This window comes from Drosophila pseudoobscura, chromosome 4 (genome assembly GCF_009870125.1).
Source record: "Drosophila pseudoobscura strain MV-25-SWS-2005 chromosome 4, UCI_Dpse_MV25, whole genome shotgun sequence".
NCBI lineage: Eukaryota > Metazoa > Arthropoda > Insecta > Diptera > Drosophilidae > Drosophila > Drosophila pseudoobscura.
The window spans coordinates 11,413,172-11,440,555 of NC_046681.1; the positions used below are offsets into that span (position 1 = coordinate 11,413,172).

Genomic DNA, 27,384 nt, shown 5'->3' on the forward strand with positions numbered 1-27,384 from the left:
GAAAGCAACACGCATGCTGAACAGACACAGGCACAGCTACAGCTACGGCTACAGCTACAACATGCTGACACTGAAAGCCGAGATAAGTTACCCACAAGACTCGGGGCCGGGCCCCAAGACTCGAGGCCAAAAGACGGAGGGAGAGACCCAAAGACTGGCTCCACAGAGCCAGGCAGGCAGCACGCTGACAGGCAAAAGTCTGGACCGAAAGAAGATGCAATACTTGAGGTTCGTTTGGGCCCTTGATTATGGTATAATTCTTACTACCACAGCCAGAGCCAGTGCCAGTGCCAGAGCCCAGAGCCAGTCTCAGCCCCATTTCGCATACTCCTCGCCTCTGTGTCTCTCTCCTCTCTCGCTGTTTTGTGTCTGTTTGCGCGCTCACTTAGCGATCATATCATTTTGACATGCTCGTGTGTTTAAGCTGTCAAATTGCCTGCTGTCTACGGATGCTGTTCCGTTCCTCTAGGAGAGTCTAGGAGAGGAGAGTCTTAACTATCTTTTTGAACTCCTCGTAGACTGGAGACTGTAGACTGCAGACTGCAGACTGTGCTGTGGCCGCCTGTTGGAGCCGCGCGCTTGTCTTGTCTATTTGTATCTGGACAGGCACTTCTCGGCCTTAAGTTGACGTGTTACGCTGTCAGCATGGAGAAAACCTCAATTTCAAACTGTCAGTTTATATGTCAGCTTCAACTGACAGTTCTCCATGTTGGCGCTGTCTCTTTTTCTTCGTTTCGTTTCGTTTCGTTACGTTGGCTCCGGCTCTGGCTCTGGCTTTTCCACAGATACAAATACAGATACCATACCGCGTAGAGGCTACAGTCTACAGCCGACAGACAGGGAGATACTTAGATGGGCATTTGAATAATGCGCACACAACTCTCTGGCTTACCAAAGAGGTTTGGTTTCGCTCTGTTATGGCGGGGATACTTGCTGTTCATTTGGCCATGATCCTAACTCTATTCATGGTGTGCGCTTCAACACGGGGGAAACAACTCATTCGTGGCTGCTGTCTACTGTCTACCGTCTACAAGTTGAATGGGCCAGAGATACGAGTACGACTAAGAGCACACACCAGTACACCAGCTTGCGGAATCCGGTGATGATTTCCACTGATACTAGATAAAGCATTACAGGCGACTCTTTCTGGGAAACAATGTTAAGTGTTGTAACCACACATTGCCACTGAAATGATTGTTGGATAACTGTATTAAGATAAATTTACTTGAAAGTACATGGATTCTTTGATATATTATAGTACCTTTTTTTGCTTTTAGGTAAACCGACTGAATGTCCGTCTAATACTATGGTAAGTTTGTCATAAATTATGGATTTTACAATCATTTCTTTATCTTTATGTCTATTTATTTTATATTCGATTGTGTTATCATATCATATATACTCCTAAAAGACATTCCGTCTGTTTAGAGTACTAAGATTATGCAGATTTCTAGATCAATGCTATTTTCTGCGCCAACCCCTGGCTCACTCGCACTGTAATGAGTGAAATATCGGATAACGACGAGCCAAAATATATTTAATAAAAATATAAGGTGAATGACTTATCCCAGAAATATTTATAAAGATTCTTCGAATACAATACTTGTAGATATATCATAATAGAGGTGTAAACTGCTACCCTTCCCAGTCACTGTTCCTGCTCCCATTCACAGTGATTCCCAGCCACAAATACTCTACCCTCAGCGCACTTCTTTCGGCAGACAGAACGACAGCCGGACAGTTCCTTTTGGACTGTTCTCAAGCGATAAATAAAGTTGTGAACATTGGCTCGATTTGTTTGTAGGGCAGGGTCCACGGTACACGGTCCTGGGTGCAGTGCGGAGTGCGGTGAGGTGTGGTTCGGGCGTGCTTTATAACTGCCGCCGCCTTGCGCTCACCGGACAGATCCGATCCATGGCCTGGTCATGTCGTTCGTTCGTTGCACTGCGTCGGACACAAAAGATTTACGATTATGGCGCGACTATTAAAAAGTTTCGCCTCTCGCACACCTCCTCCTTTTGGCTTCAGCTCCTCAGCTCTGCGGCTCCTCAGCTCCAGCTCCAGCTCCAGCGCCCCGCCCCTCTTCATCTCTCACTCAAGCCCACATTCAAAGTCAAAATATTGTGTAAAAAAAGAGGACAAAAAAAAAAAAAAACGTCGCTATGGTCTCTCGGGCAAAGGCTTTTGCAGCCGGCTCTCGGGTCTCTGGATCGATTAATTATGTGCGGAATTTGGTTTATTGAGTACGAACCGCCTTTAAATTGTCTAAAAGACCCAGAGAGCTGTCAGGGCATGTTCATTCGTTCGCTCGGTCCTCCATGGGTTGCCCGATCGGCTCGTATCGGATCGGATCGAAGAAACGGGTTTCAACGGCTGACTACGGTTGTAATTTATGAGTTTAACTATAATTTTGAACATTTACGCTGCGCCTGCGTGCGCTTGCAATATGACAATTTTACTCTGAATATACGAGTATAAATACTCTATCCAAAAAGGACAGACGGCCCGACAGAAGGGTGTGCAACAGCAGGGAGCCCACAGAGAGAGCGAGAGCGAGAGCCGAACAGGTCACCGGACGGGTGGTGGCGAGTGTATTTGGACTTTATGCCGACAGCTGGTCAATTGAGTTGGTCCCAATGTCGTCGTCGTCGTCGTCGTCGTGTCGTGTTGGCGGGGCAACCATTTTGTTGTTTTCGATTAGACTGTTAAGTTGTCAAGTTGAAATTGATTTGTAGCCACTGCCACACGGCTCCAGCAGTCGCAGAGCACCAGTCCTCCCAGTCCCCTGGTGCCGGTCTGGGAGGGAGTTGATTTTAAATTGGTTAAATTAATGTTACACAAGGTGTTGCTCTCGATGAGGCCATAAACGCTCGGTCAAGCAGCCAACTGGATTGGATGCTGATCGTAAATCGATCTGGGGTAACCATGTGCCCCCCCCTCCCTCCGTAACTCCCAAGATGCCGTTGCCAATCCGGGGTGTTATGACTGCTGTTAGATGCCACAGATTAGCCACAGCTTTTTGTTCACATGTCCAAAGGCTTTAATCGGATCTTATTGGTCGGATCTGGGTGGATTTTTTGTGTGCTCCAGTGTGTGGATATTTATTATTGTTGGTGGATTGACGAGACCGATATTTGTGGATATTTCTACTATATAGTAGGATGCTATGGCCATCAGAGAGAAGTACAACCAAAGTTTCCTTTTTAAACCAATTTTAAGGAATTTAATTTAACAAAATTCTTCTTTTTACCATTGAGAACCCATCCTTAAAAGTCTGGAGATCAAAAAGGTCAGCAGTGGAGCACCCAGTTCACGTTTCGTATAGCCCTAAGTCGAAGAGCTATAGCGATGTCCCTTGAGGTACTGCAAGCGGATGCCACATCGCTGGTATTTCAGGGCCGGGGCTTCTTCATAGTTGCGAGTATCCAGAGAGCTCTCCAAAAGACCTTCGTTCAACTCGGAGATCCTGCCAACGGGTGCCGAATACATGCCAAGGACCTTTTGCAAGGCCTCACCATAAATGAAAGCAATTATGACGGCCACCACAAATAATGTAATCAGCCAATTCATTTTGAACGATACAAATTCGACTTTCTCTCTCTTGATCTGTGCGATTTTTGACAGCTAACACCTGGCTGGAAATGTTAAATGTTTTTAATCATTTCGGATCGGACATGAACAAGTACTTAATCGCTTTAATGAGCAGGCAGCCCATGAGATTTGCCGGGAAGTGCTTAAGCCCGCAAAAGCCCGCAATTAAATGTCGTTTCTTATCAAAGACATTTCGTTTCGTTTCGATTCGATTCGGGGTTTCTATTTCGAGTGTAATCGCGATTACGACATTCATCGGACATGCAACTGACTAATCATTTTTCAAAATCCATTCCGATTACGCACATCGTCATCAGCGTCTAATCCACAAACATTTCCAGCTCACTGAACTGGAGACTTGGAGGAGGAGGAGGAGGAGGCTGGCTGTTGGGATGAGATGGTGGATTGGCGTTCCATTCGGCTTCAAAGGAGTGTGCGACATCTTTGACGGCAACGGATTTGCCTGTGCTGTGCTCTGCCACACCCCGTTCCCCCGTGAATGCGAGGGCAGCGCGACAGGGGCCATGTGTTTGTCGGCCGCGACTATAATCTGACATTTAATTAATAATAAAGTCGACAGCTTGTTTTGAGTGACTGTGACAGTTTTAATTGAGATTTGTATTCGTGTATGCCCTGCACATCGCCGACTGATTGGGGCTTATGGATTTCAGCATGTCTCAGGGATCTTTCAGGCTCTGTCTGTCTGTCATTTATCGAAGCTACTGTTTAAATGGGGATGGTTGTTCTTTTGATGTTCTTTTTGAAAAAGATTTAAGCTGAAAACTGAAGAGAATAAAGTTAATTTCATGGAAAAGAAAAGATAATTCAAATGAGAGAACCTTTTTTCGAATATATCTCTTAAGAAACTTCTATCAAATGAACTAGTAACCAGTCGTAGGTCTTGAACTAGTTCATTCATCGAATGTTAAAAAGCGTCCAAGAACGAACTAGTTTCTAGAACTAAATATTCTGTATAATTTAAAACAGATTTTTGGTAAAGAACTAAAAAATATGTATATTTAGCTGGCTTTCAATGAAACCTAGTTTCTGAATTGAACTAGTTCGATAGTTCTCCCTCATAAAATATCATTTAATTCAAATAAAATAATAAAATAATTCATTTTCCAATAGGTTCATGGCCTAAAAATGATCTCACACCCACTCGTATCTTCATTTCTCAACCACTTGATCGCTGGGACAGCGATAAATGACCATCGCTATCCCACCTTTGATCTTCAAGTGCTCGACGATGTCACAGAGGCAGGGGCAGGGGCATTGGCAGGGATATCCGAAGCAAATTTCGAGAGAGAGCCAGGCAGGCACCCACCAACGTCAACGACATGCCACTCAAAAAAGTCAAACCACTTAAGTGCCCAACCGACAAAAATAAACCGAAACGAAATGAGCTTTTCGGCTTTTGTGTGGGGTACTCAACGGAGAGCCCGATTGAGAGGCGATTAGCGCACAACACACAGAAGTGGCATGTCTGGATGATCATCTGGCTGGGGGTCTGATTGCCGGCAATCAAGTGTTTGTCCAAAGCCCCGACAGGAGGGGACAGGTGCCTCGATGCGATAGACACGCGTAAAAACGCTCTCCAAATGGCATTTCAATTGAGTCATTAAGCTGAGCTCCAGGCAGGCCCCTCCACCCGATCCGATCCGCTGATCCGCTGATCCGCGCAGAATGGCCCAATGCTTGCGCGATAATTGAGTTTTATGATTGACACGACAACTTTGCTTTTTAAATTGACATAAATTTCAATATGTCGCATACAAAAGGGAGAGGGAAAATAACGCGCGAGTTAAACGAACCGAACGCGATCTGTCTGTCGTCTCGTTTGTCCCTATCTCTATCTGTATCTCTCTGTCTCTCCATCTGCTGTCCCTGCGATAAATTGTGCAATAAATTTCAATTACAGTTATTTTGCCGGCAAAACTCACATAGAATCCGCCACATACTCGTACAAGCCCCAGCCCCAGCCCCCAAGTCCACATAAACTATTTAAGTGAACAAAAAAAAAAAAAGAGTAAAGACCATGAAAGGAAGGCTCTCGTTTTAGGGTTCGAAGTTGTAGATACCCTTGTGGAACTCATATCGGCGCGAGCGATAGTAGCGAGCGATAGAAGCGAGTGAGCCGGGGGTTGGCGAGCGATAGAAGCGAGTGAGCCGGGGGTGGGTGAGCGATAGAAGCGAGTGAGCCGGGTGTTGGCGAGCGATAGAAGCGAGTGAGCCGGGGGTTGGCGAGCGATAGAAGCGAGTCTGCCGGGGGTTGGCGAGCGATAGAAGCGAGTGAGCCGGGGTTTGGCGAGCGAGAGAAGCGAGTGAGCCGGGGGTTGGCGAGCGATAGTAGCGAGTGAGCCGGGGGTTGGCGAGCGATAGAAGCGAGTGAGCCTAAAGGTTCCGCTTTAGGAGATATTATGGGTTTGTTGAGAGTATCTTTCGGTTGACAGCTTCCCGCATTTCTGATGCCATTTTCCCTTCATTCGGGCAACCCATAATACCCTCCATATAGGGTACTCCAAACAACAAAAATGAATGTTGGAAAAAAAGAGCGAAACAAGAAATATGCGACACACACAAATTGTGATAAATTTTATGTTAAAGTGCATGAAATTATATGGCGACACATTTGGGCACTCATAAATTTTATTTAAACAATTTACAATTGTCATTCGAGAATTGCTTGTCGCAATTGTTGCTGTGTTGCCCCGTTGCCCCCTTGCCCCGCTGCCCCTCTGCCCCATTCCCATTGCTGTTTGCCCGCCGCCACTGCCGCTGCTGTGGCAGTCACGGAATGGACTGGACTCTGACTATGAATAGTGGTTATTGGTGTGGCTCTGGCTCTCTCTCTGGCCTGCACATTATTTATGTTTTATTGTCAGATGGAGGTTATTATATGGCCATATTGAAGCACGTTAGCACTATAAATATAAAACCCAATGATATGGAAGCTTGAACTGAATGGCAAAAAAAAGGTGATGTGATATTTGTGATTGCAAATTGAAGGTTGGTTTGGGGGGTAGCACATGCAGATGCAGATGCAGAGATGCTGTCATTTAAGGAGGGGTTACAGGTGTGGATAGAATTTTCTGGATTATTTAGAGAGGGATTTGTGAAGGTTTTATTCGACTTTTGCTGAAGTTTTCCAAGAAGTTACGGTCTACAGACCGAGGGGTGCTGCTGCATGACGCGGGATAAACTTTTATATAATTTTTTATTTCGTTTGAAATTTTTTTAAAGACCTTTCAACGACTTCTGGAAGCATTTTTCTGCCATTGAAAAAGATGGTTCCCAGCAGTTACGCACCACAGACCGAGGGGTGCTGCTGCATGACGCGGAATACAATATGATATGATTTTTTTTTTTCATTTTACAATTTTTGTGAAGATCTTTCAACGATTTATAGTAGCATATTTCTGCCATTGAAATATTCTCTAAATGAATTCCAAACTTTATTTAATTTTACTTTTAAGTAAAAAAAAAAAAACTAGTTATTTGTGAATCCAATTCCATGCCGATTCCTATAAATAATTTGAATAATTGATACGGCAAACGAATGAAAACCAAAAACCAAAACCAGAAATTGATTTGATGTAAAATACAAAAATATATTTACCAAAAATACAGAATTTCCCCGCAGTCAAACAAAATACCTTTTTGCAGTCAGGTGAGGAGTGGGGAGCGGGGAGCCGGTGTAGAGGGGGATTGTGTACAGAAAAACCTTTCAAATTTTGCAACGCAATATGTCAATTACTTTCAACAAGGCTGCCAACTGTGTCCATAGCAGACACACACACACACACACAGCACACACACACACACAAGAGTCGGTCTGTCGGTCTCTGACACAGAGCAAAATGAATGAAAAATGAATTTAATTGCCCTATGTTGGGTGTCAACATTTTTTGAAATGGGTTCGCATTTGTTGTATCTCGCCGACAGAAAAAGCACAATCCCCTCTGGATTGGGATTCGAAGTCGGGGTGGGGGTGGGGCCAGGCACGTTGGCAGCCGCTTTTATGACAGTAACAGCAGTAAAAACTCTGACCTCTGACCAGACCCCCATCCAGCATTTGACCCACATCATTGGACGGACCGAACCGGACCGGACGCTCTCCATGTGCCACAAATCGAACGAAACGTAACGTATTTTCATATGGAATGCTTAAAACACATTCTTCTTTGTACGAATCGGTCAAACATTCTGCCGCATCGTCTGGCTGTGGCTCTGGATTCCAATTGCGGGCCAAACGACTCGGAGTCGTCCCCCATCCGCTGTCCGTTGCAGGCGCAACCGCAAAGAGCAACATAATGAAAAGTGTTTGGTCATTTATTGTTTAAATGTCTGACAGCATGTTGACAGCCAAATGCCAAAGTAAGTTGTCAGTGGCACTGCTCCACAGTGGAGCAGCAGGCGATATTCCATTCCAGACCACGAGATGGGGCCATGTCTGGCAATGTCAGTTGGACTGGCAGCAGCCAGAAGGAGCGGAGAGAGAACTTTGAGTGGGTCTACTACGTCAACCCATTCCACCATCTCTTCCCCCCAACTTCTGATTGCAGAAAACTTTCGCAGCGAACGAGCGGGATTTTCGCCTTCATCTTCATCTCGGGGGCCCAGTGCAAAGTGCAGGCGACATTTGCTTTGATGTTTCTCATTTGATTGACTTGCGGGTCGGCGTCTGCCTTTTCCACTCTGCCCCACTCTGCGGTGGAGTTTTGAAATGTGAAATGAACGACGGGCCCCGGCGAAGGGTTAATTAAGTTGGCAAATCAAATGCATATTACGAATGCCAGCGAATGGAAAATCATTGGCTCTGAGTGCAGTTAACATTATATTTGCGGGCTTATAAAAAAAAGGGTGGAAGATACCCTGGGATACCAGAGAGTTGAGATATCAGATAGATATTTGTCCATATTTAATAGGTAATTTGTTGACCTGTGCATTCTATTTTTTAACAACAAATTAAAGGGCTAAGGAATGGACAATGGGTATTCCTACAATTGCTTAAAACCAATCGAATATCGTGTGTACCTATACTATATAAGATCGTATATAAGATTAATCGTGAATCGACTAATCGACACAAAAGTGGACATTTTCCCGTTGTATCTCTCAAGTTTTTATCTTGAGGAACTAAAAGAGAATTAAGGATAAGCGTAATATTCAATATTCAATAGACGAAGTCGTTGTCTGACATATTCTCTGTGGGTGTCTTGTCTCTTTCCAATTGTCTTTTGTTGATTTCGATCACATCTTGCCTCTAATGATTGATATTCCCACAATTGCGACATGCTCACACGCACATTTTCATTATTCGTTCGCCTATTGTTTCATTTTATATCTCTTTCAGTTTGGATACCATTATCTTTGTTCAGAATTTCATCTATTTCTAGATCCTTTAATGACTTGTGTTAATTTCAAGAATTTAGAACTGTTAAATGTATAATTTATTTGTGCCTTTTAAGAACTCCCCGAATGGAAAACATTTGGCTTATTGTCTCACTCACCGCATCCATAAATACATCGGTAAGTAAACCCAAAACCATATCCCATGGCCATCGATTTATCGCCCTTGTGGCACTGTCAGTGTCAGGCCGCGTTCCCGGGCATTAAGTGCGTTCCGAGGCCCATTAATGGACTCTAAACACGTTGTTGGAATTCTTTTGCCTCGAGACGGAAAACATCCGTACAAATTGCTTAACACACATTAATGGGAGCATTTCGGAATGGCTTTCTCTTTTCGGAAGATCCCTATACCATATCCAGACACCTACACGGGGACAGTGCACGTCTCCTGGAGTCTCAAACGCCCACGACCCGACTCTGGGGTCCTCTCAGGGCTCACCCTCGCTGTCTCTCTGTGTTCCCGAGGCTCGTCGTTGGCCATAAATTCTGTTTTATTTATGAGCATTTAATTTTTGTAACATTAATTTAAACATAACTGCCAAAACATAAATTAGCTTCCGTTTCAACTAATTATGCCACTCCGCTCCGGCTCCGACTCCGGCTCCGGCTCCCTACCTTCCCCGCTACCCCCTCCCCGCTCCCTTCGCTTGGGTTTTCGTGGCAATCGCTCAAGCATGAAAATTGTTGACTGCACAAAAGGCAACATCACACAGACACATCCACCACAGCCCCTCCCCGCCCGCCCCCATGCCCACAGGCATGGCCCAAAAACCGCATAAATTTAAATGTACATATATCCCCCTCTCTCTCTCTCTCCTTCTCTTTCGTTTTGGGGGATTGTGTGAGCGCCACGTTTTATCTTTCCCTTTTCGCTGTGGGAGGAGAGGGATCTGGATAGTTTGTCGGTGGGCTGGGGGGTAGGGAGTTCTTTAAGTGCCGTTACACATGCATCTCCATCGCATGCATATAAATTTTGATCTGTTGTGCCGGCTGCCCTTTTGAACTGCCTTCAAATTAGTTGTTCATTCAAGCAATTAACCAAAAATGGGGAGCATCCAGGGCTGGATGGAGTCCACCAGGAATGTGGACCCGAAAATGTGTATTTTTAAATATTCATAAAATCTTTTCTTTGTGCCATAAAAAAAAGCCCGAAACATAACTCGTAAATTAAGTTAATCATAAACCCATTAATAATCTCCTGTGAAAGTTTTGGCCAGAACTTTTCACTCGGACCGTACCTTAACTCTTTCGAATCGTTCCACTCGGCTGCTTCGGTAGCCCTGGTAGGCCCCAATCGTAAAAAAAAGAATAAAGAATTGCGGCAAAAGACACCGGCACGGCACAAAACATAATAATCATAAATATATCAGGCAGCTAACTTTCGGCCTGGCATAATAAAATCCAATTAAAAACCAAAGAAAGCAAATGTTTACGACCTGGCACACAGTCGAAAAGGGGTGACGGGGTGCCACGGGGGAGTGGCAGTGGCTGAAAAGGGCTGTTGTCCGTCTGTCCGTCCATCTGTTTCGGTGTGTCTGTCGACGAGCACATTGAGTTATGCTAATGGGAGGCACTGTGTCTGCGCCCCCACAAAAAAAAGAAAGAAAATGGAGTGGAATGGCATCCATGTGGATGTTGTGTGTGATGCAAGGGAATTTCAGTCTAAATTGAGGATCCAAAGGGGTGCTTCTAATTGCTTGTCAGGAAATCATTCTAAATTCTTAAGCAAAAGACAGAATGGTGTGCATGATCCACTCTAATGGCCAGGCATGCCACAACAGCTGTTTGAGACATCATTATTCAGCTTCCACAACAGCTGATGGGCAAAAAAAAACTACCCCAAAGGATATCCAATACAAATTGAGTCCTTAAGGTTGATAGTCCCTTCAATATTTCTATGACGAATACCCAAAACGTAAACCCCTTGAACTGGAATGCCTTCCGCGTCAGCTGATGTTTCAATCTTCAAAAGAAAAAGCAATCCACAGTGGAATATACCGTCGAAACTGAATTACTTTTAAGTCTAATGCATTTCACAAGCCAGCTAACAATAACTGAAAGCCAGACCCAAACAGAAATCTTATCGCAACTGAAAAACTTCTCTCTCCGCTCCACTCGCCCCCTCATCCACCCATATTTAGTCAGAGACAAAACGGTAGTCAACAAGCAACAGCAACAATTTCCAACTAACACCACATAATTCACAGAAAATGACAAACAGCTGAGCTCCAGCCCTCACCCCAAAACTCGCAGACTCCCACCCACCCGATACCGCCGCCCCCGCCCCTGCCCCCACCCCTTGCCCCTTGTCAAGTGTCAGCGTAAATCTTAAAATTCGCCGAGCAGAAAGTGTTGCCTTTGTGGAAATTGACTTGGCCCGGACCAACAGCAGCAGCAGCAGCAGTGGCAGTGGCAGCCACGTCTGACCAAAGACTGAGGAGTTTCAGTGGGTGATGTGGTGGGTTGTTGTTGGGGCGGTGGGGCGGCGGTGCGGCGGCGGGGCGTTGCTTTGCACTTTATTATTTATGGCTGTCGGGTTGAGTACGAATTCATTTTATTTATGAAGCAAGTCAGCCAAGCGACTAGCCAGCCAAAAGCAGCCAAAAAGAAAGACAAACCAAAACCAAATGGCCAACGGACTGTGGTCGGTTGTGGGCGAAACACACAGAGTACTAGAGTACAAGTCTCTCAGTTGCTCGTTGAGCTGGAAGATGGGGGTTTATTGGACAGTGGTTGGATCCTTGGAATTTCACAAAGTTCCCAGGAATAAAAGAAAGTTATTTCGAAATTTATGGATAGTAGGATGTAACGTTCTTTAAGCTCATTTTAATCACTCTTTCAGCCCAAACATCCCACCGTCCATCCAGTTGAGGCTCTCCCCCAAAATACGCCATACGATCCCAACACTTGCACTTTGGCTTCCTGAAACAATGATCCCTCCCTGGCCATTGAGTTTCTCTCTCTCTCTCTCTCGGTCTTCGTCTTCAACTCCATTTCTATCTCGGTGTCTTGTGGGCTCTCGCTCGCTCCCCTTTTTGGCCACGTTCGTAGCAATTTTCGTGTCGGCTAATTAGCTTTGGGTGTATTGTTTATAAATTTATGACGCATGTTAAATGGGTTTAATTTATTTATGGCACTTTGACCGCACAAGAGTCCCAGGGTCCAGGTCCAGGTCCGAGGCCAGAGCCGACTCTCGACTCGAGTCGAGTGCTTAAGCTTTGGCCAATTGAATTTTCGTTTGTGAATTATGTTTATGAGTCTCTCCCCGCGCTCTTGGTCTCTCTGGGTGTGGGCCGACGACGAGTGGCTCTGTGGCTGGGGATACTCGTATTGTGGCAGTGTTCTACATATTTGTGTGGTTAATTAGAGTCCGCCTCGTGAGAGGGCGCCAGCAGAAGAATAAGCGGCACTGCCACTGCTGTCGCCAGACAAGAGAGACCCAATTAAAACTTCAAATTGTTGTCAGCTATCAGCACTCCTCCCCCGCTGGCTCAGACGGCTCTATTATGCCGCAAGGCGATAGGGACTGGGCACCAACCCTCGATAATGGGAATTAGAATGAAAAATACTGATGATTATCATAATGATTATGATGATTATTCAAAATGCACAAAACTCTTCGATATGGTCAAGGGAAAATGTCTTAATTGAATATTGTTTCAAGAGTGACAAAAGTTGGGTATATTAGCTAGTAGTTTGGGCCTGCTTTTGTTAGAACTCGACATGTTTCGACATGTCCATTGTTGCGTTGTTGCTTTCTGCAGGGCGCTGTGTTCTGGTTTTATTTCTTTGCTTTTTTCGTGAGAGCGGCAGATCTGGAAGCTTCTGTGTAAGGTAGTCTGGCGTGGGTGTGAAAGGGACAGAGAGAGGCATGCAGAGAGCGCTGGAAAGTTAAAAGCGTTTAAGTCTCTCACAAGTGCTTTTGCATAGTGATGTCATCAGAGAGGCTGAGAGGTAGAGCGAGGTAAAGCTTGCATAGCTATGCATGCAGAGAGTCAGATCAAAGAGAGAGAGCAAAAGGGCAGACAACTACGGCTCTCCCAAGTGTGCTTGCATATTCTTGCAGGTGTTAGTGAGGCGATGAGCAGAAAGAAGCTAAATTAAAATACGCAAAGCTGCGTAAGTCAGTCAGAAAAAATCATTAAAGTGCGAAAGTGATGTCACGCGGCAGAAAACCAACAACATACACATACATACATATGTACCAAATAGAGTATTGAAGAGGTAAGTTCTGCTTGAAACTTGTTTATAATTTTCTATAAAAACTTCTTTACCCTAAGTGAGTGTATTCTTCCCGTCGATGTGCCTTCTACCTACTCTCACTCTCTCTCACTTTGCCACAGAATTCGGTTGTCACACCCAGGCGCCAAGCCAGAATGATCAATGGCCGCTAATTAGTGTGTCCTCTCTTTTGGAAACTTTACACATGCTCTGCTCTGCTCTGCCCTGTGCTCTGCTCTGCCCTGCGCTGTGCCCTGTTGTGCCCTGTTGTACGATGAGTATCTGCTGCTCCCTGCGACCCAAACCCGAGGGGTTTTCAGTTACAAGTGCTGATTACGGCTGCGGGGTGCGGGGCCTAGGGTCTTCGCCTGGCTTTCCTTGCCTTGCCTTTCCTCTTTTTTTTCGGGTTTCCCCGCTGTGGCCGCAGGTCATTTATTATTTTGCTGCCGTTGTTCCCCCTCCCCGCTCCTCGCCCATGACTTGGTGACTCTTGAATTTCAATCATTTTTGTTGTTGGAGCCTGGTGCTTCGATGGTGCCGTGCCTGAGCCTTCGATTAGAAATGGCGATAATGTCCGCTGGCGACAAAGCTTTCGAGGCGCCCGAGAGCGACAGAGAGAGAGAGAGAGAGAGAGGTAGAGAGAGAGTCGCCCATGGGCGCCCTGTCTGCAGTTTGTCAGAGGCGACGGCAGCCACCAGGCTTATCTGCACTTGTCTGCCACTAAATTATGTTTTATCTGCATCTGTGGGTCATCGTGTTGCGCAGTTCTCCCCACACTCGTTGTAGATACTCGGATGCGAGTGTGTGTATGTGTTCCGGGCGGGGACTCTGTTGCGGTCAGTTTGATTGATGAGCCCAGAGCGCTAATGAGCAGCAATTAATAAAGTCATGGACTTTGTTGACCGCATCGAGATATACTCGCTTGTACTTGCCTATACAGAGGGAATAGAGATATTTCGGTGTGTGGCGGAGGGGGGGAGACAGGCAGCGACTTATCCGGCGTCCAGCTGATTAATGCCCCGGCACGATAATGAGGTTCGCTTCAGGATGGGCGATGGCCGATGGCTGATGGCTGATGGGGGAAACATGTTTGAAAACGGCCTGTTTGATTGATGCCCCTGCCGAGTGCAAAATATTGAATGTTCCAGCAAGAATTTCATTAGGGAATACATAACATCATGTATGTGGAAATATTGGGGAGTATATCAGATAAATATCCATATGAAAAACCCAACAAATAATAACACTTTTCCCTCTTCAATGCAAATATTAATTTTGTAAAAATTCCTAGAAAAAAACCAAAACAACACCCGTTTAAGGCATTCTCCCATCATGGGATATTCAAAAGCTGATCTTGTGCATATATAATTTATGCTTAAACTTTTGCCAGGAAATTTTATTTTTTAGTCCTTGCTCTCCGCCCTTGGCCGGGAGACAGCTGCAACTATTACCACGGACCAAAAAAATAAAGGAAAAATAAATATACATACATACAAATATAGTATAAGCCAAGTTATGTAAATGAAATGCGCTTTGCAATTGCTTACGGCTTTCGGCATTCCGCATTCCGCATTCGGTTTTCGTTCCACCTCCACTTGGAGTACACTGCGCAAAATATATATTTTATATGTATATACATTTTTTGGCGCAGTAGTTTGAAGGCGAAACGCGTGCAAATATAATTTATGGAGGCCATCAACAACCCTTAGAGCTGAAATGATAGATGGCGTGCCGGAATGTCTGCCATCCCAGAGCCAGAGTCAGAGCCAGAGCCCCACAGTCAGGGCCAAAGTCAGAGTCGAAGGCAAGTTAACCCAAAATCCAAAATATGCTGCGGGCGCAATATTTCTCGCACTCACTGTCAGCCGGAGAAAGGGGTGGAGAGGGGGAGAGGGGTAGAGAGAGTGTCGAGCACTTTTCGAATTGAAATGTCGTTTTGGCTGGCGCTAGAATTTTTCATTGCCAATTGCTGCTGCACGGACCGGAGTGGCAGAGCGGAGTGGCAGAGCGGAGTGTGGCACGAGGGATACTTGTACGGTGCCGCCGCCTGCCAAGAGCTGCCATATTTCTCGAGGGCCCCAAACACAAATGTCACATCAATCTTGTGTCCAGCGTTGCGTAAGAAGCAACGAAAATATTCATTTCTCCCCCCCCCCCCCCCCACACCCCACCCAAGCAACCAAAAAAATTGAATCAAGTCTTGCGACTTGGCTGCTTGCGAAAATGATTAATGGGGGGCCGCTGCCATGTTGTGCGAATTTTAAATGCAAGACAGCGGCATAGTCGAAGGGGGGGCAGAGCGGTTGGGGTTTGGGGGGAGTTGGACAAGCATTTTGATTGAATGAACTTGCCAGAGGCGCTTGCACCCAACTAGCCGCTGCCACAGCCACTGCTGATGATGCTGCCCCACTGATGGTGGGGTGGGGGATGGGGTGGCATGTTCTGTGATTAACTAGGGGTGTAATTGATTCATATCATTTATTCCACAATTGTGGGAGTGATGGGAGGGAGAGGCGAAGGCTTAGGTACAGCAGTGGTCCGACTGAAATTGATGAAACATTTTTATGAATTTAATTCTTTTGAAATTAAACCATTTTAGACTCTAAACTTTTCTTGTTAACCATTTCCAGCTCTTAAAATATTTTATTAGCTAATTTTCCCGAAACAAAGCGAAAATGAGTATCTAATGCTCTCTATAGGATAACCTCTCCGAAATATAACCCTTTGATCTTGAGAATTGACCATAAAGAATCGTTTCTTAAGCGTTTCGGACTCTTTATTTATTTATTTTATTTACAGTCTCAAAACCCCTCCTTGGGGATCTAAAAATATACGGTACTTATTATTTTATAATCATATAATTTTCTATTACAATTATTTAGGAACCATTTATCATTTTAACCGTTTTAAAGGGCCTTTTTTTAAATGAAAAAGTACTTAAACTTGTACAAGTACAAGTAATTGTACTTGAACCACTTTGAACATGAGTAATTTCTAACTTTAAAATACTTTAGACATGTCTTAAATTCCCAGTATTTACCACTCAAAGGTTGGGTTGCTTAAACCGCTTCCAGGTCTTTCCTTGGTTGAAAGGAATAGGAGACCATCGGGGTAGTTGGAGTCGATTGGCTACTCTACCCGTTTCAGGATCAGCCCCAGTTCAAAGTTCAACAGTAACTTAATCTAACAATTACGAAAAACCACAAATAAACACCAGAAATACACCCATACACATACATATATATGTACATCCAGTACTCTTTCCGTAATCAACTGCTAATCCCTTTCATATTCAACAGAAAGTTGCAAACCCCAAAAAAGGATGCAACAAAAAATAGAATCTCAACAATGCAATTAAACAGGTACCCTTCAGGGCATCCTCGAGCACATCTTTCCCCCCACACACACACGTTATCAAGTCATCAAGTGAGGTTAGGACTACACCCCCAACCCCCTGCTCCAAGGACTCGTCGTAGTCTCACCTCTAACATGGCCGCAACGTCATTTACGCTGCTTAAAAGTTGATTCGAAAAGTTTTACACCGCAACCGAAAGGCAGAGAGGGAGAGAGACAAAGACAGGAAGCTGCCAGAGAGAGAGAGAGAGAGAGAGAGAGAGCTAGGAAGCAGGGATCCTTGAATATGCGGACGTCGACGCCTTCGTTTTTGGCCCTGACATACACACAATTAAGCATAATCACCTACACACACAATTAAGCAGAGGCACTCCACATAGATACAAAAACCCCCACACACACACACGACGGGGCAGGGGCATAACCTGCTTGCATCGTCGTCGACTCCGTCTCCGTCTCCGACCTCCGCCGCCGTCTCCGACCTCCGTCGCCGTCGCCATACAATTTCCGCAAGTCGTAAAAGTCGGTAATTTATACCTTTTGCCCCATATGCTATGGCATGGTAATTTGTTAAGTAGAGTTAAAATAATTGCTCGTATTTATAATTTACACATTTTGGCTGGGAGAATTTATCGTCGCGCTGAAAGTGCGCTAGATATCGCATACAGCACACACACACACACACACGCACACACACACACACACACAGCGACAGGCCACAACCACACACAGATACTATACGTAGAACAGGCCCCAAAGGAGGACTCCTCTCCACTCGGAAAACTGTAAAACCAGAGACAGTCGGGGGGGGGGGGGGGGGGAGGGGCGAGGCAGTCGCGGCGTCTGACTTGCCGACGCTTTTGGCCTTTTTAGCAATTTTTCGGTGTAGTATTTTCCCCACTTTTGCCGCTTGTGCACAAATTTATGGCCACAAGTTGCCCCTTTGCTAAACTGAATGAATGAGTAAGTGGGGCTCCTGCTCTCCAGCCTCTGGTCCTGGCTCCTGCTGTTGCTGTTGCAACACCCTCCCTCTGGCCAAGTTGAAAGTTTTAGCCGCTATTAATTTTTCTTGCTCCTCTGCATTTCGGGAGGGGGCCAAAGTGAGAGATACAACCGAACAACCTCTCTCTCTCTCTTCGTGGGGGGAATATGAATTGCAGTTGAAGAGATTTACTGGAGGGTTTTTTTTCGGCAAAACAATTTGATTGGAATTGATAAATGTTAAATTCAAATTAAGGGGCAAAAAGATATCTTTGCAAGTGTCAAAAGAGAGTCTGATTAAGGGGGAATAATAAACTATATTTGATAAACCATTCTTCAACCAACCAATAGCCCCCTAAGGCTTCTTTTTATATGATCTATCGATCAAGGAAAGGTTCATAAAAGGAGATCCATGCCAAGAGCTGGAAAATATGAACAAAACTTGATATAAAATCCAGAGAAAAAGATCAAACAGATCACGAGTGAAAGGAGCATTTCTCTCGTTCTTCAGGCACCGATAAATATCGTTTAAAACCAGATGAAATTCATTTTTCTTCTCTTTATTTGCCATCTTGGATGTTGTCTATCCTTCCTTCCACCCTTTGCTCCTTTCTTTTCTTTATATAATTTCATTCCGAAAGAAGAAAACCCAAACCATTTCCCCAACGAGACACTCGTTAATCATATGTACGAGTGTGAGACTCGCTACTCGCTCGGGTGGAAATATTTAGAGACAAAGTAGCACAGTTTACGAGTATATGAACCCAATGGCTGGGATTACATTCATTTTGTTACCAAATTACCGAGTAACTCCATTTTGCACGAAAATTTCAAGAACCATAAAACATTGTGAACGATAAATTTCATTTTAATGGCTCGAGAATCGTTGGGGAAGGAGCCGGGAGCGGGAGCCGAGAGCTGGAGCCCTTCCCCAGCAGTTACTTTGTGTGTGTGCTGGAAACATTTTATAAAACATTTATTTGCTTGATTCCTAGCCTCATTTCCGCCAGACATTTCGCACCCATTTCGCTACACCCCATATGCCCCCCTGCCCCCATAAGTCAGGAGTGGTGCTACCCCGATTCAGGGAGAATTGCTGCAAAGATATATTTTGTCTGGCAGTCCCGGTCTCCGCCCCGTATGGCCCATAATGAGGCCATAAAAAGGGTTAAATAAAATGTGCAGCAATTGCTTTGTGAAGCCAACACGACGGGGTCTAGTACGAGTACGAGTATGGGGTCCCTCCCCCCTCCCCACCACCCCATTAGATCCGACCACTGACAGCGAAAATTTGCCCGATTTTCGCGCCGTTGCCTTAAGAATTATCGACGTCTTTTTTATTTGGTCGGAGGAATGTCAGAAGAGGCGTTGGCCCAGCGATGGGAAGGGGAACGAGGTCTGGGGTCTGGTTGGAAATTACAGCTTGTAGCTACAAATTGCTTCCGTTGCAGGCACTTGGAGGCTCTTTAGAGCTCCACAGAGGAGGGGAGTGGCCGATGCGGGGGCAGCCGAAAATAGACACATCAATGAAATTTATTAGTTTGCATGTGCAAGTGCAGCTGGCGGTTGGCGGTTGGCAGTGGTCGGGATTTTCCATTTCCCGCCGGACTAAGGTCTAGTTCTCTGCTGCCTTCTCTTGCCTCGTAAATCCCATAGATTCCCCGTACGTCAGTTCCTCCTTCGCCCCTTGATTCTCTCCCTCTCTCGTTGGCGGATGTAAATTGCCACTAATTTGGTGGCTACTACACTGAAATTAATCGGAAACTCAAATGAAAGTCCGCCCCGGGGGGAAAGCCCCCTTATTGGATGATGAATGGGGCAAGTGGTAACTAAGTATTTAAGGAAGGGTACAAGTGTTCAGTCAATTAGTCCATTAATATCAAAAGAATCTGATGCAAAGCTTATATGAGGTATTCCATAGCTTCTATATATTTTCTTTATAATAAATTTCAAGTCTATACTAGAGTAATTATGATTATCGACAGACGATAGCTTTTACCACAAATGTTGATAGTTATCATGCTTTAGAATGTCTTTATTAACCCCTCAATCAATACAAAAATACGACATCCTTTGTAAGAATCGCATATATCGAGGAATTACCTTTTTTATTATAATTAATTTCATCTGAAAAGTGTCGGTTTTTTATTATTAAGCCTTTACGATAACTCTCTTCAATCGATAATTAATTTGATAACTTTCGATCAGCCATTCTATGTATTATAATTGATTCTTTGATGGTTTTCAAGAGTAGATTTGTATACTATATCATATTCCAGTTCTCTCCAGACGATTCCATAAAATATGTAAACGGTATGCGATAAATTGTGTATCAATTTAATGCATTTTTTCGATAATCAATTTGATAGCTTTCGATAGGCCATTATTCTTATTAATGCTGTCGATTCTTTGATGGTTTTCCTGAGCAGATTTATATTATATCATATTCCAGTTCTGAAGCGACGCTCCCTTTGTAGATCAGCGCTCGTTTCTGTGGAAAAAAACATTCTAATTATTCTCCCTGGAACATCGTTCCTTGTGTCTTGTCGGCTGTCGGTTGATTGCATATGTAAATATAACACATCGTTTCATTCGCTTCAGTTTAGCGGAGATGTTGAGTCGTATTCGTATAATGAATGCCCGATGCGATGCGCTTTGATGTGGCCCGCTATCCTTTCACACTTTTATGGGTTTATGATGCGCCCCATCTGAGCGACAAATGCAACGGAACGAAGCGGAATGGAACACTTGCGTTACACGTTTCATTCCTCCGGTACACGGTAGAGAGGCCACAGGCAGTCGCAGTCGCAGTCCGCCCTCTCATTACCTTTTCGGTTGTGTGTTGTGTCTCGCTTTTACGATGCCTCAAATAGTGTGATAATTAGGTGAACAGACGTCTGCCAACGTGCGTCGCGTCGCGTCGGTGCAACATCAAAGTGAACGACTCCCACTCCGACTCCGACCCCTGCCATGGTCCCTCTGCACTGCACTGGCACTGGCACTGGCCTCTCATGTCTGTGTCCAAAAATTCGTGGGCGTGGGCGTGTGCTTCGTGTTTCGGCCTCTGGTGGGTGTGAGAGGTGGGATGAGGACTGGTATGACGAATTCCCAGAACTATTTGTTATGTCAGTTTACAATTGTTGGAACATTCCGCGGAACCATAACAATCTCTCGTCTGTTTAATATTTGACTAGGCGTCGACCGCTCGGATGTGTGCACACTGACGATTCCACGGACCACGGGCATGTGTACACACTCCAATGGCGCACAGCTCTATAAATGTTGATTCTTTATATCTGTAAGACTGTAAGACGATTAAATTGAAGGTAATGCAGGAAATGGTGGCAGATAAATTATACAATAATTATAGTAGCTGGATCTGCCATAAATAATCGCAAAAGAAATATTATAAATATATTTTCTTATGTTTAAATTAAAAATAATTAAGAAAATATATTATTTAGCATTACTGTATATATATTTATAATATAAAAATATAATATATAAATTTTATATTTATTATATTATATTCGATATTATAAATCGTTAAAGAAATATTATAAATATATTTTCTTATGTTTAAATTAATAATAATTCAGAAAATATATTATTTAGTATTATGCAATATATATTCATATTTTTTATTCGATATTATTTTATTTTATATTTATTTTATTTATATATATTTTATTTATATATATTTTATTTTATTTTATTTCGCACCAAATCGTGATTTATATTGTATCCTAAAGGCTCCATAAATATTTTAATTTATTCTCCATGTTGAATAAAATATATTTATTGATCTTAAAAGAGCTATTAATAAAGTTTGGCTGGCTGGCTAATCTTTAAAGCCTGATCATTAGCCATGTACGTGATGTAATTTAATGTACCAATGTAATAATGTGATCTCCGGCTTAAAGTTCATCCAGCAAGCAGCGCCAACCGCTCGAGCAGTTGTTCCCATGGAGAAGGTCAGGGAATGAATGCTGCGAAACGTTCTGCCATATTTGGTGGGTCCCGTCTCGTCTGGTCTCCTCCACCTGTTGCTGCTAGCTGTGCCACCGTTTGGGGAAAACGACTCAGCACAAAATGTTGCAGGTCAAAGCGATTCAAGCGCCAACGGGGAACGACGACGTGACAGCTAATGGCGATGCCGGCAACAGTTTGCAACTTGTTTGTACCCCCCCCTGCCCGTTCTCTCCTGCCCCGATCGCGACGGGATCTCTGTGTGGCGCAGCGGACACATGTTGCATCGCTCGTCCGTCTATGTCGCTGGCCGGTGGTTGCATGCGGCGGCTTGTCGCTGATTAGCATCGGCATCGGCATCGCCATCGCCATCGCCTTCGCCACTCGTGTCAGGCTCTGCAGATAAGCTCAAGCTCCAGCGGAATCGAATCTCTGTGGCATGGCATCGATGCCACAAATCATTGCCAAACATGATTTCTTATTATGCCCCGACTCGAATCGAAGGTGTGGCTGGAATGTGTGTTTGCATTTCGTTATAAACTTGTTATTTCTGATTTAAATGCATGTAATTTTAATTATAATTAATTAGCTATTTATTTAGTGTGATTTATACAACAGGATGCTAGATGGCAGCTTGCAACTTGCAACCAAAGATTTATGCCACAAAAGATTAACCAGAGGTCTAGCAGGTGGATGCACAAATAAATATATATCCGATTCGTATAAAAATTGCTACAACGATGGAAAATAGTATATTTTTTGAAACTGGAAATTTTCATTATTTTATTCCCAAGTTTTTTTCTAAATATTGACAAACCCATTTAAATATCTTTCACAAGCAATTAATATTTTTGTTTTTTTGTTTGGTGAAAGTTTTCCCCAAACAAAGATCTTAACAAATCAGAGATCTCCTCGGAGTTATTTCCCCCCACAGACAGTCCCAGGCAGGCACTTAAGTAAATATATCAATTTCGTTGAAGCTTCCTGCTGCGATATCTCCTCTATACCCCAATCTATCTATATGGATGTCTCCCTGCCCTTGCCACTGCCCCAAAGACCGACATTGCAGAGGCGTCTCATTAGCTGCTGCTTTCGATGAGGCCGAACAAGCCACTTAATTTAAATTTAAATGTTTACTTCTCGCTTTGCGTGTCCCCTCCGCCTACCCTCCACCTACCCCTCACAGCTTGTGTGGGGGCAAAAGTATTTTGTATTTGTCTTCGTTGCGTTTCCAGAACCTGTCCGACGTCCCCCCCTCCTCCCGGTCGCTGTGTGTGTCACGAGATGGCAAGAGATTTATTTTCGGTATTCCATGGGCGACTAAAATGCGCTGTCAGCGCACCAGTTGCCGCCATACGTCGCCCCAGCCAGCCACAGATCCACACACAGAGCGGACGGCTACATTAGCAGCGATGGTGGTCTCCTTGGAGACCCACACAGCGAGGGACAGTGGGAAAGGGGGAGAGAGGGAGAGGGAGAGCGAGAGAGAGCACTTGACACCCGAAATTGATGCGCAACTGCGCTCCGAGACCGTGCCACATTAATTAGGCAAAATATTGACATGCTGATGTGTGGTGTTGGCTATTGATTTATGCATTTTATTGGATTATTTTCAATGGGATTATGTGTGTGTGTGGCAAATGGGATTTCTATGGGATTTCTTTGGGCAGCATAATGGATGAACTGCTGCCGGATCACAGCCGCTTTCTGCCCCTCTTGCCGCAAGTGTGGAACGGACTCAGGCGTATCATCAGCTGCAACAGAGCCCCCCAACGGGCGCGTCCTAGAAATCAGAATAAGGCTTCGCTTTAGGCCACATCGAAAAAGTGTTCTGTTAGGACTTCCGAAACTCGCATCCGAGACTCCATTCTTTAGTTCTTACCATACTTTTGTTTGCTGCATTTCCTTTCTACGTTTTTCACCACTAAAAGATCTTCTGAACCAGTCCTTAACTCTTTGGAGGGTAAATCATTGGACTCCCTTGAAGCTGGATCATTGGACAGCTTTAAAGCCGAAGCTTTGGACTCCTTAGAGGATAGATCCTTGGACTGCTTTGAAGCTAAATCATTGGACACCTTTGGGGACGAATCATTGGACCCCTTTGAGGAAGAATCATTGGACTCCTTTGAAGCCGAATCTTTGGATACCTTTAAGGACGAATCATTGGACACCTTCAAAACCGAAACCTTGGACTGCTTAGAGGATAAATCATTGAGCTCCCTTAAAGCCGAATCACTGGACTCCTTCGAGGGTGAATCATTGGTCTCCTTTGAGGCCGAATCTATGGACTCTTTGGAGACCGAATCATAGCTCTCCTTGGAGCTCTCTGTGCCCACAATCGATAGTGTTTCGGTCTCCGACAAATCCATGCCACTTTCCGCAGATTTCCTGAGACGTAGCCACGATCTCTGCAGCACATTACCCTCTTCGATAAACTTTTCATAGTCCTTGAGCAGCCGCCGGACATCCACATTAATCAGCTCCTCGGGCACCCTTTGGAAATTTTTCAACTGTTCCGAGGTCTTGCGCAGATCCTCGAAGCGTCGAATAAGCCTTTTGATATCAACCTGGCCCGGACACGCACTTGAACTGTCCAGGAAGACCTGTCCCACGGCCGTAGAGCTCATCCGGGTGAGCATTTGGGCCGTCTGTTCCATGAAGGCGGCCTGACGCTTCTGCAGCTCCCGGAATCGCGTCTTCAGCTCGACCAAATAGGACAGTTCGCTGGGTCTGCGCGGCTCGGCTGCCATTTCTTCGGGTTGGGGTCACCAACAGAGAATTTTTGTGTCCTATTTTGTTTGGAGTTTGAAAGGAAAGTAAAGGAAAAGGCTACTAGAACCTCTCTTTGCTCTAGGGTATCTCATGTTCGTTGCCTTTTTCTACAAATACTCCTTGCTGGCCACCGCTATCGTCGGGGCCTATTACTCGTTATTTTTATGAGCCTCAAATTGAGATATCGCATGCGGCTCCGGCGGGTTCTTAACTAAGTTGTAACCCGCACCGCACCGCACCGCACCCTCTTCCATTCGTTGGGGGCGACGAACAATGGATGGAGGGGCACGGGGTACGTACACCTCTATATATCTTTAGTTTAGCCTTTTACTCGTTTCGGCTTTTGGTTAGGAATTTCACGAGGAAAAACGTGCCGCTGCCAACGGCTGACGCCTACAATGAAGAAAAGAGGGGCGTGACCGGTGTTGCCTGCCCCCCGACTGCTGTTGATTTCACCTGAAGGGTACTGTACTACAGTACCCTTCACTGCTCCCCTGCCCCCTACTCCTCCTGCAACCGATCTCCATCCCAGGCAGCCGATCTCCATCCAACCTCCTTTTGGATCCCACCTCCTCCTTCTGGAGCCTGTGCAATTGTTGTTTTCATATTTTAATGCCTTTTTGAGTTGGTAGGCGTGCTACGACACGATTCTTTGCCCCGATAAGCTGTTATTTTTATGGCCCCGCCGAATCGGATCGACGCGGAGTGGCTGTGCCTCTGGGGGCACCGGGATCTGGCTCTGTGGCTCTGTGGCTATGGCTGTGGTGTGGGCTGCCGGCTGCCGACTGCCGACTGCCGACTTAAAGAAGTTGAAATTATTACACCGCAATTGTCTTGATCGTTGATTTATGTGCGCTTTTGTTGTCGGCTCTTTGGCTCTCAGATCTGGCAGTACTTTTTTTCTCGGTAGAGTTGGCCAAGAGGCAAATTTGTGTGGCTGTTGATATTTATTAGGCACGGCTCTCGGCCCCTGCCCCTGCCCCGGCCACGGCACTGCAGCTCTGGCATCAATTGTGTATGCAATATGGGAAGTTGATTATGCCTCTCATTAGCCACCGCTTTTTTTTCCATCCACCCTGCCAACAGCCTTTTGTTTTTTTTCGGGATTTTCTGCATAAAAAGTGATGACAATTCCCAGGGGTTTTTTTTTGCCTTGGGGAGTGTTTATTTCGACTGGGAATAGTATGCGGATAGCTGGAGAGGATTGCATTGTGGTAGTAATTAATGTGGGATATAGAACTTTATCTTTTCTATAGAGACATCCTTTGAGAGTTTGGATTTCGGGATCCATTAAGAGATTTTCGTGATTTTAATAGAAAACTAATTAAAATAGAATTCCATTTGAGTTTAATATAAATTCATTAAAAATGCTTTTGTAATATAGCCCATATTTAATCAAAATATACAAAATAAATACAAAATACATTAATAAAATCATTAAATTTTTCGGAAATTTATCAATTTTATAAAATTATTTTGATTATTAAATTTATTTTAATATGAAGACGTTTAATTAATTTGTACTACTTTTTTTATTTAATTTTTTTTTTTATTATATCTATTGATATTATATTGAAAACCCGAATATTACTTACTTATTAAATTTTTTCGTATTAAAATATAATAAAATAAATTAATTAAATATATCATATATGTATACTACAAATTTAATATTCATTTATTTTAAATCGAATTAATTTATAATTTTTTAAAATTAATTTTCAATAAGAAATATATTTGAACAAATATTTTCCTAAATATAAGCGAAACTACTTTCTTTTTTCAATTTCCACTCTCTTGCAAGATCTTTTGGTATACCTTTTAAAATCTTTTTGTAAATATAAAAATTTCATGGCTTTTTTCTCCGAGCGTCAATCATAACTTTCTGTTAATCTGTTAATTTCTCGCCATAAATTTCTCCTTACCACCGGATGCCCCTTCGGTATTTCCTAATTGAGTTCTTATTGGCCAGCCTGGACTCAACTTCCTTTCCCAAGTTTTCGGTGAATGTCTCACTGATGTCATAACAGAGCCACGCCAAACCTCATCTCGCCGGGAACCCAGCCCAGCCCCAGCCCAGCCCCAGCCCCAGCCCCAGCCCCAGCCACAGCCCCAATTCCAATCCCAAAGCCCATTGTGCGGCTTGGACACGATTAAAGGTAGGCATTCGCAGCCGCCTTCAATTGCCTGAAAACTTAATGATTTCATCTTTCATTGAATTCAAATTTGTTTCCCCTGCCCATTGGGGGCCCCCACGATGTCCGCCGAGTGCGAGGCTTGCAGCTGTGCAGAGAGCACGAATGTTGAATGTTGAATGCCGAATGCTGAATGCTGAATGTGGGCGTGCCATCATCATACGCCCCTAGAGTTATTGTCGCTGGGCTTTCAGAGACAGGGCTGTTGATAGCCACTGCCGCGGAGAGAGACTCTGAATATAACGAATTTATTATTTATTTCACCTGACAGCATGAGCAACAGACTCTATAAATTTCCCTAGCCACTCGATGGCCCGACTCTGGCTGTGTGCCCCACCGACTCTGCCGCTGACTCTGGAGTCAGTCCGGGAATCATATTTATGGTCTCCATCTGTACCTCTCGCTCTCGCTCTCTCTCTCTCTCTCTCTCGCTCACTGTGTATCTGGCGATGCGCGTATGAAAATGAAAATGAAAATTATTGATAAGGCCAGCCCTGGCCATACACACGATATATCCAAGCATACTATATTGTTCATATATTCCTTTATTTTTTCCAGACTCTGATTGAAATACCGCTTTCGTCTGGCACACGGGCAACAGCTTCATTTCGACAGCGGCAACAAAGTTTATTGGCAACAGACACACACACACAAACACAAAAGAAGGTAAGAGGAGGGTAAAACCTTAACCCAATATCCTGCTTATGGTCATAATTTTTGTGCTGCTTCCAGCCAAGAAACCAAAAGAAAAAGAAATGAGAAAAAAAGAAGGAAAAAGATCTGTAAAAAATCCAGCGACCGCCTGGTCGCAACTTATTGCAGTTGCAGGGAGAACCCTGCCACATCCTCAGTTGCAGCTCTCCCATCTTGCGTCTCCCGGTTCCCGTCT

The 27,384-nt window shown here is 44.4% G+C and overlaps 1 protein-coding gene and 1 long non-coding RNA gene across 7 annotated transcripts; one reads left to right on the top strand and one right to left on the bottom strand.

Moving 5' to 3' along the window:
- Positions 1-286: 286 nt before the first annotated feature.
- Positions 287-27,384, top strand: LOC26533279 (uncharacterized). Of its 4 annotated transcripts, none has more exons than XR_004469000.1 (4): positions 287-1,207; positions 1,278-1,309; positions 1,412-1,553; positions 1,610-1,787. It is a non-coding gene; the product is annotated as an uncharacterized lncRNA (long non-coding RNA). The 4 variants fall into 4 exon arrangements; XR_004469002.1 differs by having other exon boundaries at positions 287-1,158; XR_004468999.1 differs by lacking the exons at positions 1,412-1,553; positions 1,610-1,787 and adding an exon at positions 27,054-27,384.
- Positions 23,099-24,350, bottom strand: LOC4817961 (uncharacterized). Of its 3 annotated transcripts, none has more exons than XM_001357340.4 (2): positions 23,411-24,350; positions 23,099-23,311 (listed from the first exon to the last, which is right to left on the bottom strand). In XM_001357340.4, the coding sequence occupies exons 1-2, from the start codon at positions 24,276-24,278 to the stop codon at positions 23,223-23,225; spliced, it is 957 nt and encodes a 318-aa protein (XP_001357376.4). In that variant the 5' UTR covers positions 24,279-24,350; the 3' UTR covers positions 23,099-23,222. The 3 variants fall into 3 exon arrangements, with proteins under 3 accessions (XP_001357376.4, XP_033235176.1, XP_033235175.1); XM_033379285.1 differs by having other exon boundaries at positions 23,191-23,329; XM_033379284.1 differs by having other exon boundaries at positions 23,191-23,334.

Bases quoted from the DNA above. Each gene is read 5' to 3' on its own strand.
- LOC4817961 (XM_001357340.4), bottom strand. From the start codon at position 24,278: ATGGCAGCCGAGCCGCGCAGACCCAGCGAACTGTCCTATTTGGTCGAG. The intron at 23,312-23,410 runs GTAAGAACTAAA...TCTGATTTCTAG, and splicing joins ATGCAGCAAACAAAAGTATG to GACGCGCCCGTTGGGGGGCT.